The sequence below is a fragment of the Ceratotherium simum genome, chromosome 31 (assembly GCF_057802395.1).
Source record: "Ceratotherium simum simum isolate JZ-2026a chromosome 31, ASM5780239v1, whole genome shotgun sequence".
Taxonomy (NCBI): domain Eukaryota; kingdom Metazoa; phylum Chordata; class Mammalia; order Perissodactyla; family Rhinocerotidae; genus Ceratotherium; species Ceratotherium simum.
In genome coordinates, this window is record NC_141930.1 from 19,223,571 (window position 1) to 19,236,431 (window position 12,861).

The 12,861-nt window shown below is 35.0% G+C and overlaps 1 protein-coding gene across 6 annotated transcripts in view; it reads right to left on the minus strand.

Moving 5' to 3' along the window:
- Nucleotides 1-12,861, minus strand: part of CSPP1 (centrosome and spindle pole associated protein 1) — a 198,077-nt gene that overhangs the window by 96,088 nt on the left and 89,128 nt on the right. For 4 of the 6 annotated variants that reach the window (XM_087420484.1, XM_087420483.1, XM_087420486.1 and 1 more), the window contains 2 exons: nucleotides 6,772-6,870; nucleotides 5,531-5,598 (listed from right to left, as the gene is read on the minus strand). In XM_087420484.1, the coding sequence (XP_087276610.1) occupies nucleotides 5,531-5,598; nucleotides 6,772-6,870 (167 nt within the window). The remainder of the gene's footprint in view (nucleotides 1-5,530; nucleotides 5,599-6,771; nucleotides 6,871-12,861) is intronic. The other 2 variants (XM_087420485.1, XM_087420487.1) reach the window with 1 other exon arrangement.

The following is a 12,861-nucleotide window of genomic DNA, read 5'->3' on the forward strand; positions in this document are numbered from 1 at the left end:
GCTCAGAGCCGGTCTTCCTCAGCAATAAGAGGAGGATTGGCTTGGATGTTAGCTCAGGGCTGATCGTCCTCACAAAAAAAAAAAAAAAAAAAAAAAAGACCTCTCTACATTTCATCTGGATTGCAGCAATAACCTAACTAGTCTCCCAAACTCCCCCTCTCCCTACTCCAATACTATATCCAGAACACTTAAGTAAAATTGGCTGTCTTAAAATACAAAACTAATCACACTGGTGCCCTGCTCAAAAAAACATCAATTCTACAGAAAAAAATATAAATCTCTCACCCTGGTATCATATGTGAAAATCCAACTGTGCAAACATTTTGCATCCATAGAAAATTATTATTGCATATGTTAATGACACAAAATAAACTCTTAATTTAGAAACCCATGATCTGGAACACTATACAAATCACAGGATATCAAAAATACAACTGACACAGCCATTTCTCTAGTACCTTAACTGTTATAGTCTCCCAACCATCAGTGGACATACAGCATCTGAGTTTGTCCATTAAGCACAGACATCAGCAATAGTGAAGCTCCCACAGGGATAACAGGAATTATCTTAAGGCTAACAATATTGTTTTATAACCAAAGTAGATATATCCATGCTGCTTTTGGTCACGATGGAGTAACAAGCACAGAATTTAACCTCCCACCATAAAAAAAATTTAAACTAGGCAAAATATATTAAATAACTGTTTTTCAGACATTGGACACTGGACAACAGGCAGCGCAGGACTGTAATACTCGAGAAACGGAAAATAAATGAGGAGAGCCCTTTAATCACCTGGGTTTCTGCCTGAATGCAATTTCCAGACCACAGGTAAAGTAAGGGAGAACCCAAACAAAGCGGCGAACTAAGCTAAATTGAGCAAAGATCAAAATTTAGAAAGGCTAAAATGGCTGGAAGTTTAGGGCAAAGATCCAAAAAAGAACTTTAGAAATCCATAGAGGGGTCCCTTCTGACTTTACTTGGCACTTATTTGTGCCTGTAGAGTGAAATTCCATTAGGCTGGGCAAAAAACTATGGAGGACATGTAAACTGAATAATTCTCAGAACTTCTCAAGCAAAGTGGAGAGAAATTCAAGCTCCAGCCAGCTGGAGTGGAGTTCTTAGTGATCCCCTAGGATATTCAGAAAAGACCCCAGAAAGGTCACTCTGTAGTAGTAGGGCTGAACTATCCATGCAAAGAGACTACTCTAGAGGTCCCTAGCTAAGCTTTAAAGTCAGACCTCAAAAACACTGGTCCCTAAGTAACAGAAAAATGTGACTGTGGTGAGCAAAATTGTAAGATAGAGCCTATGTTCCCTGCCTTCTGGTGCTGACTCCCTGTATAAACCTCTCCCCTAGAGTGTGGGCAGGACCTGACTTGCTTCTAGCCTATAAAATATGGCAAAGGTGAAAGGAATTTGCAGATGTAATTAAGGTACCAAATCAATTTTGAATTAATCAAAAGGGAGATTGTCTTGGGTGGGCCTGATATAGTCAGGTAAAAGCCCTCGCTAAAAATTTAGAGATTCTCCTTGCTGGCATGATAAAGTGAGCAGCCATGGTGAGAAAGCCCATGTGGCAAGAAACAGCGGAAGGCCTCTTAGGAATTGTGAGCTGTCTCCAGCTGACATCCAGTAAGAAGCCAGGGCCTTCAGTAATACAGCCGCAAAGAAATGAATTCTGCCAACAATCTGAATGGGCTTGGAAGCAAATCCTTCCCCAGTCAAGCATCCAGTTGAAAAACAGCCTGGCTGATGCCTTGATTATAGCCTTGTGAGACCATGAGCAGCGGACCCACTAAGCCATGCCCAGACTCCTGACCCACAGAAACTGTGAGATAACGTGGGATGTTTTGAGCCATTAAGTTTGTGGTAATCTGTGATACAGCACTAGGAAACTAACACAGTAACCCATAACCATTAGAAAAGTTAGTCAATAGATTAAAAAAACCACATAAAACAACAGAGATGATGGTATAACAAACAAGGATGTTAAAATAGCTACCATAACTATGCTCAAGTATTTAAATGAAAATAGGAACATAATGAGGAGGAAATGGAAGCTACTATAAAGAACCAAATGAGGAGTTCTGCTTCTGCTTAGAAAGTGGGAAGCCACAAAAGAACATTGCTCAGACCCAACAATGAGAAAAAGCTCAACCATCTACAAAATCATAACTTTTAAAAAGCCTATCAGAGAGCTGAGGTACAAACAACCAGGTAAACTAAATTCCAAAAGGCATAAAAACCAATCCAAAGAAGATGGGACAAGCCAAGTAAATTTTATCTTTACCAGAGTATGGAGAAAGGCAGTTGCCTTAAAAAAAGGGCAGGTAAGAAGAAAACAGTCATGTCCCGCATAATGAAGCTTCAGTCAACGGGCTGCATATACAACGGTAGTCCTGTAAGATTAGTATCATATAGCCCAGGAGTGCAGTAGGCTCTATCATCTAGGTTTATGTAAGTACACTTTGTGATGTTTGCACAGCAACAAAATTGCCTAACAACACCTTATTCCCATCGTTAAGCAACACATGACCGTAGCTGAAATGTTAATGAATTCATAAAGGCTTTGCGTGGAGGGGAATAATGATGTAGATTCTCTGGAAGCCCCAGACACAAGAGGAATCTGCACTCACTTGCCCACCTCTACCAGATGCTTACAAGAGAGATTACAGATGGGGTAACACAGGAAACCTGAAAGAGACCCTTTCAAGGCAAAAAAACACTGCTTGCTTTCCCGAGTACTCTCCTACAAAGCAATAGCTGTAGTCTACCAGTTGAAGGGCAAAAACCTGTTTGGAGCCAGAATTCTGGACGTATACAAAGCAAAGATCTGTTACTGTTAGGGGAAGGGCAGGAAATTCTCACACAAGACATAAAGGAGGCTTTGGCTACCACTCTAGGGAGGGGCAGGAACACTGAGAAAGACTCATTTCTGAGAACCAGACGCACAGGACCAGCCTTGCACCAAGGAACAAGCAACAGCAATCCACTGCTGAGGAAGGAGAAATGTGGAGAGAGAGAGACACCTTCTCTGTCAGGGGCATGCAGGGCTTGCTGAAAACTGAAGAAGGTGCAGGAACACTGAAAAAATCCCTCTAGCACTCCAGGCCCCATACTAAGAACAAGGTAGAGAATTTAACTCGTCTCTCTAAGCAAATGGTAGAACAGTTAAAAATCATTAAGGATGTACAAGACATGAACATCACTATCAACCAAATTAACTTAACTGACATTTATAAACCACTATACTCAACAACCAAACAATGTACATTCTTTCAAGTACCCACTAAACATTCACCAAGATAGGCCATATTTTGAGCCATTAAAATTTTTTTTTTTTTTTTTTTTGGTGAGATCAGCCTTGTGCTAACATCTGCCAACCCTCCTCTTTTTTTGCTGAGGAAGACTGGCCCTGGGCTAACATCCGTGCCCATCTTCCTCCACTTTATATCGGACGCCGCCACAGCATGGCTTGCCAAGCGGTGCATCGGTGCGCGCCCAGGATCTGAAGCAGTGAACCCCGGGCCGCCACAGCGGAGCATGAGCACTTAACTGCTTGTGCCACCGGGCTAGCCCCTTGAAACATTTTTTATTAAAAACATTCAAATTCGAAATAATTGAAATTACACAAATTGTTTTCTCAGACCATAAGAGAATTAAACAAGCAATCAATAACAAAAAGACAGCAGGAAAGTCCCCAAATATCTGCAAATTTAAAAACATACTTCTAAATAACCTATGATTCTGTTATAAACCTGACTATATATTGTTATTTTTGCTCTAAGCAGTCAATTGTCTTAATTTTTTAAATAAAGCAAAAGGCTCCAAATGAGGTCCCTGGGGGAAAATTACAGGAAGACAAATTTCAGTTCAGTTGAAATGAGAATATTATAACAATTACAGCCACCTAAAGATGGAACATGCTGCCTCTGAAGAGAGTAAGTTCCCAATGGGTATACACAAACATAGGCTGAGGAAAAAAAATACAACCATGAGATAAATCACTGGACTAAATGACTTTATTGTTTAGTTTCAAACATTAGAGTCTATTATCTCACCAAATATTCATCCATAATTCCTGGATTGCATTAATGGTAAGTTCACGCCACTCAATCTTTAAATTTTCAGGGTAGAGTAATCCATTTACTGATAAAATTATTTGTCAGTGGGCTCTCAACACAGAAAGCCATTTCTCCAATTTTTACCATGTTTAACAAAATACATCATAAGAATGAAGCCTTTGGGCCAGCCCAGGGTTCACCCGTTTGGATCCCGGGCACGCACCGATGCACCACCTGTCAAGCCATGCTGTGGCAGCGTCCCATATAAAGTGGAGGAAGATGGGCATGGATGTTAGTCCAGGGCCAGTCTTCCTCAGCAAAAAAAAAAAAAAAAAAAAAAAAAGAGAGAGCGGGAGGGGGGGGGGGGAGGGGGGGGGGGGCTGGGCACAAGGGGTGAAGGGAGTCATATATATGGTGATGGACAAACAAAAATGTACAACCCAAAATTTCACAATGTTAGAAACCATTAAAACATCAATTAAAAAAAAAAAAAAAGAGGAGGATTGGCAGATGTTAGCTCAGGGCCAATCTTCCTCACACACACACAAAAAAAGAATGAAGCCTTTACTCTGACCTACTAATAGGTTAAATTGGTCAACTCTCAGGTAAAGACATTATACTATAATGAAAGTGTAAGTGCTATGCTATTTTTCTTAAACTATCCATTTCAAGGAAACAAAGGTCTGAGAATATCATGCAATTATGTATCTCTAAACCAAGATTCAAATAACTGACTGCTTTTAGGTTAAATGAATCTAAAATTGTTATCCAATTTCCTCATATACTTCACTAAAACCAAATTTCAGGTAATTTTTTCTAACAGTTTTTTACAAAGAACTCTTTTCTCTTTAAAGTTACACAGAGGAAATAAGGATCTCTTCACACTGTTTCTGAAATTAAATTGTGACAAGTTAATATAGCAAATCAACATGATTATATTAAGCAATGACCTTCATTTCTGATAAAATAGAAAATTTGGATTATGATCGAGATTTGAACAAAACACTCTCAGAAAAAACATGGCAAGAACATGGGAAAGGATGTTTATCAAAGGATAAAAAGGTTTAGTTCAGGGGAATTGAACTAAAATGTAAGGCACTTTTGTGCTAGCTAAAGAAACAAGATTGAAGAAAAAAACTATCACATATAAAAAAGATTATAAGAAATAGGCACAATACAATAAAGTGCTAATAAAATATGAAGGTAAAAGCTTATTACTGAAATTAATATTTCATTTATCATCTATAGAAAGCTCATCACTACATAAAAGGTATTTAGCTTTAAAATTATACATAGAGCTATATTACACGTTAAATGCTTAGCATAGTGCCTATCATAAAGTAAGCACTAGATAAATGTTTTCTATTACTAGAAAGGGTAGTATTAATTACAACACTGAGTTCTCACTAAAGACTTTTTATGAAATACTCTGCAAAAGTCTAACCAACTGGCAGTTTTGTGCATACCAAAGAGCATCCCCGCAAAAGGACTACAGATCTCTCGGGTAGATTTGGATGGCTCATTGTCTCGAGCACTAAAACAAAAACAAAAAGAATTAGAACCCAAATAATTTTCAGAAAACAAAAATTCAGAGTAAAATATAAGTATGAGTTATTGGCCTTCAAAGTACTACGGACACTATTAAAGTTACATATTTTTAAAGTTAGGGTAAAATCATGGCATTTTATCTCTTTACACAGTGGGACCCCTATGTATTGAGGCTCTATAAATATATAACCTTTTTCTTCAGTCTGCTTCACCAGCTCCACAGATTCCCAATAAAACCCTTTTTCATAAGAACAGTTAACCCAGTAAGGAAAATGAATGTACACATAAATAAATCTTTAATCCTAAAAAAGAAGACAATGGTGATATCTATGCACACGCTTGGAAAAAAAGATCACTGCTAAAAAACTCCTTCCTTGAAAGATACAAACAAGGAAAGAAAAGACAACTCCCTCAAAGAAAACTGAATTAATTAGACCCAAACAACAAATTGTCTTAGGTCAAGCATTTTTATATATATACTTTTCTTCAAAGAAAATAGACACCTTCCCTGCCATATGACAATATTATCTTCATTATACACTATAGATTTGGAACCATTTATCCTTATGCATGATACAAGAAAGCCTGATAAAAATGATAAAACCTATAAATAGAAAGAGAACATGAAAATAAAATACATATAATTTCCTTTCTTTTCAACATGACAGAATTATGTATGAGTACTAATTTTACAAAGTAAGCTAAAAGTTATCTACTCAACAAGCTGAAAATCAAAAACAAGTTTTGAAAGGAAAACTCACATTGCAGGAACATTTTCAATTTATTTCCAGTCAAGTTATATCACCCTCATAACTCCCAAGATATTTTAAATTGATTTTTAGTCCATTAAGTTATATGCTTATTTCTTCTTTCATTATTTCAAACAAATTTATACACTTTATAATGATAGGGACTTATTCAGAATACCTTGGCACACTTTATAATCAAAGTTGCTCTTCAAAAGAATGCTGTAAAGTACTAAAAATTTTCATTTAACACAACTCGACCCTCTCCCTTTTTTTTTCCCTTTAATTCTTTTCTCACTAAAAGGAAGGCTGTTAAAATACTATACCTTTCTACATTTTCAGTAAGCCAATTTTAGCAGGTGCTGTTTCACAGAGTAATGACTGAAGGGCAGAATTTATATTATACACTATACCTTTTATTTCCAGTAGATGAAATCCACATGTTTGACTGTTCTGTGACATCACCACCACACTCCATAGGAGACACATTCCCTCGTCTGTTCCTGTACACCCTTAAAAACACATTAGCTTATAGAGCTTGTTCCACATACAGTGGACCTTCTTTTATCTCTTTGGTGTTTTTAGATTTGATGTTGGAAATATCAAAGGGAACAAAGTGTTACAATGAAGTTTTGCTGTAAACACATTCTAAAATTAATTTGAATGGGATCTGATTCAAGTATGATCTGCTGGTTAACAAGAGACACTAAGAGTTTAAAATCAATAGTCTTTAAAACAAAAGGAGGTTATTATAAATTATTTCAACATAACTTTTAGAAATTTTTACTTTCAAAACTGTGCACATACTTACTTTTTTATCATTCACTTATTCAAAGAATACTTATTGAGCACCTATATGTGCCAAGTACTATTCTAGACATTGGGTATATGGACATTGTCCTTGCCCTCATGAAGATTATAGTCAAATTTCAAAATGAGATCCTTTTTTTACTCAAAATTCATAGGTTCTTGGAATTATTCAACTGCATATACAAACCTTTTTAACTTAAAAATATAATAGTCTTACCATTAAATTAAATCAAACATAGCAAGCCACACATTTGCTAACACTGAATCACATGAAAGAATAAATATTAGCAATAGGAATGGAAAACATTATAAACAGGCTGATGCATGGGTAGAAAATGATTAGTTCACATTACTCACAAGGTTATGAACAACAAAATGAAAGATGAGAATGTTTTTTACGTTCTTCTTAAAAATTCTTTTCAGAAAATAATAAAAAAATATTTTCAATTAAATCTTTTTTTCCATTTGGCAAACATTGATTTCTTTAGCTTAATTTCTCATACCAGAGAAACCAACATGAGTTTTTATACCACCATTTATCAGCACCCATGAAAATCAACATTTCATAAGTCATATTTCTTTATGTGGCTTTCGAGTTAACAAACTATACTGTCTATCAAGAAGACTATTAGAAAGAAATATGGCTGTCAAAGTATTATTTAATACTTGAGGTGAATTTCATTATCACATTAAGAAAAAGGGCAATTATTAGAAGAAAACGAACTTATCACTCTCCACAGAGCCAGCATATAAAATTCTTTCTTCGTTTGTTTCCATCACACAAGCCAGTGTCAATATCATCTGTGGAGAAAAGACTATCCGGAATTGTAAACTTAATGTATGACCTGGCATGACACATAAATGGCTCCCATATTTTCATCCGTATCTAAAACAACAAACCCTCCAGAAGCCCTTTCAAAGAAGAATTTCAAATTTACTTCAGTTTATCAAAACACAGCTGGCTTTATACCTAAAGCCTAAGTAAGTGCTTACATCTGTCTTTTAAACTGACACATCAGTTTACTGTCATTTCCTATTTCTACCACTTAAAGAACAGGTAAATATAAACTCAAATTCAAATTTGTAATTAACAAAGCCAGGCAACCAGATTTAGCCATGCCGGATCTATATAAATACCCACTTGCAGAAAAGAGTTAACAGAGTAGGCCTGAGATTGCCTATCCTTAGAAAGCCCTATTTGCAAGGCTGGCCCTTGGCTGGCACCTGGGAATACAGATTTTGGGAGGGGTCCCACCATTGTCAGAACTGGTAAGAGTGGCTCACTGTGCCTAAACTATAAACAATATAGTTCAACCTGCTTTCCTTCAGGGAGTCCAGAATTTTGGTACATGCTAAGAAAAGGGTGCCTATGTGACCAGCCCCCAATAAAAACATTGGGCACTGAGTCTCTAATTGAGCTTTCCTGGTAGACATTGCACCCGTGTTGTCACAAGTCAATGCTGGAGGAATTAAGCATGTCCTGTGCTAATCCACAGGGAGAGGACTCTTGGAAGCTTGTGCCTGGTTTCCTTCAGACTTTGTCCTATGCACCTTTTTCCTTTGCTGATTTTACTTTGTATCCTTGCACTGTAATAAATCATAGCCATGAATATAACTATATATACAAAGTCCTGTGAGTCCTCCTAGCGAACCACCAAACCCAGGAGTGGTCTTGTAAACCCATGACACAAGAGACAAAAGTAAATTTGTTGATGTGGTAAAGTGGTGCCTGTATCAGTGAAAGTTTTCAATTATAGAGAAATTTAAAGTTACAAATTTTTAAAAACATGACTTGAGATTAAATCAGAATTAACCAGAATTAAAGGCTACTTAGACATACAAAAATTATTTCTAAAATTTATTGAAAAGTTCGTGGCTTCCTGTATTTACAGTTGTCTAAAGACAACATTTGGACGTGCAATTCTAGCTTATTTTTACACAGCTGTACCCAAAGTATGCTGTACCCAAAGCATCTACACTAAAAAATGTTTTACAAGTTCTTCAGTATGTACAGCTACCTTAGTAAAGCAAGCACCGTAAGTACAAAAGGTCATTTTCAAAGTTCATTCTAAATTAAAGAAATTATTTTATTTATGTATAAGGTCAAGATCTCTTTGCTAAATTCTACAGTAAAACCACCAAGATTTCCTAATGAATGGCCCATATGAAAGATAGTTTAAGGTGTACCCCTTCACTGAAGAAAAACAAATTCATTAACAAAATTATAAAAGTCCCCTCTGTCACTAATAATTAAAATAAAACCAAGACTGGAGAAATGTTTAAGAGGCCAAAAAAGAGCAGAAATATGCATTTCACTAAAAAGGATAAAATAAAATCTTAAGGTATCCTATTCAATTTATGAAATGACTGATGATATGACTGTGCTTACTTTGTTAAATCAAGAAAAAATTACTATTTACAAATAGAGATTTCATAAATATTTTTTCCTAAGTTACTAATATAAGACCTTAAAAAAAACCTAGAAGGGAACCTAACAAGCTATGAAGCCAAATTATAGTTTTGAAAGTTAGCCACCTTACTTTTTATTAAAACATCTCTATAATTATAATGGAATTTCCTTCATTTACTGAACTTTCTTTCATATTTCTAATAAATTTCCCATTTAGTCATGCAACTATCCCTATTAGTTCACTTTAACAGCTTTTATGGTGGTCTTACAATTTATTTTAGAAACCTTTACTGAGGCAAATGAAGTCCTCTCTAAAGACAGGAACTGGTGAGAGCCAGCAGAGGTTTTACCATTGCCATCTCTCTCTTCAACCCTCTCAGCATTAAGGGGCCACTGACAGATGGTAATATCCAGAAGTAATGAACTCTCTCAATGTCTAAGAACAGTCTGATTCTAATCACAGTCCAGGGGTTTGGGTTAGGTCCAGTTTGTCCCTGAGAAGTCCCTTCTGTTTAGCTACAGGTTTGGAACCAACACCAGATTAAAACTATCACTATGACCCAGAACTAACCTATCTAAATATGCTTTAAATCCATAGGGTCACTAACCACATCTCAATCCATTGGGTTTTGTCAGAAAGGGACAGACCTCATAAACGAAAGAATTTGCTTCCTTTGACATAGAAAATCAGATTTGATTGAGGGAATGATGTAACTGTAAAATTATTTTACCATCCTACTATCAAAAAAAAAAAAAGTTAAAGGTATGTTAAATGGAAAAAGCTTTTTCTCTCTCTCTATTTCTTTGAAGACATGGGTCAATAACTTTAGTTAATTAGGTTCAAATCTCAATATCCAAAGAAACTAAGTATAGGCTAGAGGCCAAGTTTACTCTAAAAACTAACACATGCATTTATCTAAAAAAAAAAAAAATTACTCTCTTACAGAAGTGAATTGTTTAAAACCACAGGTATTTTCAGCTAACTAATTTAAATGCTAATGAACAACTCCCAAATGATAATGAATAACTTATCTTTTTTCCTTCATAAACCACAGGATCAAACAAACTACTTTAGAAATAAATTTACGATGTTTATGCTATCAAGAATAACACATTGTAAAAATAAAATATTTACCATCTAGATATTGGTCCTAGATTGATACAGCTCACAGAGAGCAAGAATCAAATTTCTGCTTACTTAAAAGAAATCATCTAATTCATAATAATGGTTACATCACCTTGTTTTCATATCAAGAATTTATCTAATGTGAATGAATTCTGCTATTAAGCATGCTCTCAACTATAGAAGTTACAAGAAAAACACAGGGCTGTTAACTGTGGGTCACCATTTTTCTCATTGTTTTCAGTTCTTTCTCAATTTTATATTTACTTTAGTTCAATAATAAGCGTTTTTCTAATGTCTACCCCATCTTTAAAGTGGGGAAAATAATTAATATTAAAGTGGCCCTTCCAAAGATAAGTGAAAATTAACTGCTGTAATAAAGAAAGTAATACCAAATTAAATAACTGAAGTTCTAATAAGCCATTTCTCCTCATTTACATCTTACATATTAAGCATGTACACTTAGAATGTCCTACACTAAGTAAGCAAGCACTTAATCTATGTGGCTAACACACAGATTCTAATTTCAGATGGAGCCTTATTTCAGAATTTTATTAAGTGACTATGAAGATTACAAACTAACAAATATTAAGAGTTAAATAGAATGGAAGTGCTAACTGCATTAATCACATAAAAACTAAAAAAACAGCATTTTTTAATGCTGAAAATTTCTCTTACTCATTAACATTGGTTATAAAGTAAAACATGAGGTAATATATTAACTTCTACAGCTCAAGTTAATAAATAATAAAGACTAGAATGACTATATTTAAAAAGAGCCTATAAATTTCATTATAAGACAATTACATTCAACTTTAGAAAGCTCCTAAAACATTATAAATTTTACTCAAATTGGTAAATATGTATAAATAAATAATAAACACACAGAGAACGCAACAGTCAAGCAAAGTGGAAGACTTTAACTAAAACACTATCAGTGATTAACGATGAGTTTAGGAAAGTAAAATCATTCCTGGGGCTTTTCCATATTTAAACTGGGGAAAATATTTCATCAGTAAATACATTACTGTATATGAAAAAATTTATAGGGTAATTAGAAAAGAACTGAGACCAAAAACATAAAAATAAAAAATTATTAAATATCGAAACTAGAATTTATCACATGTTGACTTTTAGAAGAAAAAAGAGAACAAGGGTAACGTAGAAGAATAAAGAAAAATTAATTTTGTACTTCTCACAATCAGTTATAACTATTTTTTATCAAGAACTTCTGGCTAAGATTACAGTATATAAGAATAAATGGTTAGAGCAAGAGACCAAACGCAGTTACACATTTCTTTAGCCTCAAAAATTTCACTAACACAGAGTCATTTTTCCTAACAACCACTCTGCCTGCTAAATAAAAACAATTGAATGATCGATGTGAAATCTTTTTCTTTTTTTGCCAGAAATAAGGAATCTATAAATGCGAAATATAGAAACTCAATTTTTTTTTTTTTTTTTTTGTGAGAAAAATCAGCCCTGAGCTAACATCTGCCAATCCTCCTCTTTTTGCTGAGGAAGACTGGCCCTGGGCTAACATCCATGCCCATCTTCCTCTACTTTATATGGGACGCCACCACAGCATGGCTTGCCAGGCGGTGTATCAGTGTGCGCTGGGGATCTGAACTGGCGAACCCTGGGCCGCCGCAGTGGAGTGCGCCCACTTAACCACTTGTGCCACCGGGCCGGCCCCTAGAAATTCAATTTTAACCTCAATTGCCGTAGAGACAACGTAAGAGTTTATGCGTTATAGACAAAATGGAAGTTAACATATAATAATGATTTACATTCTGAAGAAATAGCTTTACAAACTTTAAAATGTGTAACAGGAATTATTCTCACTCATCCTCATGTTTAATCTATTCTTAAAATACTACCTGGGGAAGATTATATAGAAAGAGTTCATTTCATTTATGGGATAGATAAGAAAATAAGATGGTTCTCAAATAATTAGGCTGAAATTCATTTGCTCATATATAAAATTATCACAGGGTATAATTTAAAAAATAATTAATTAAAATATATAAAAAACAAAGCAACAACCATCACAATAAGTTTCTTGAAATTCCAAATTTAAAAGGTATGCATTATATTACACTCTAAAGGTAAACAAACACCATAAAGAAAAAAAAAGTTCTCATGTTCAAAGAAGGCACC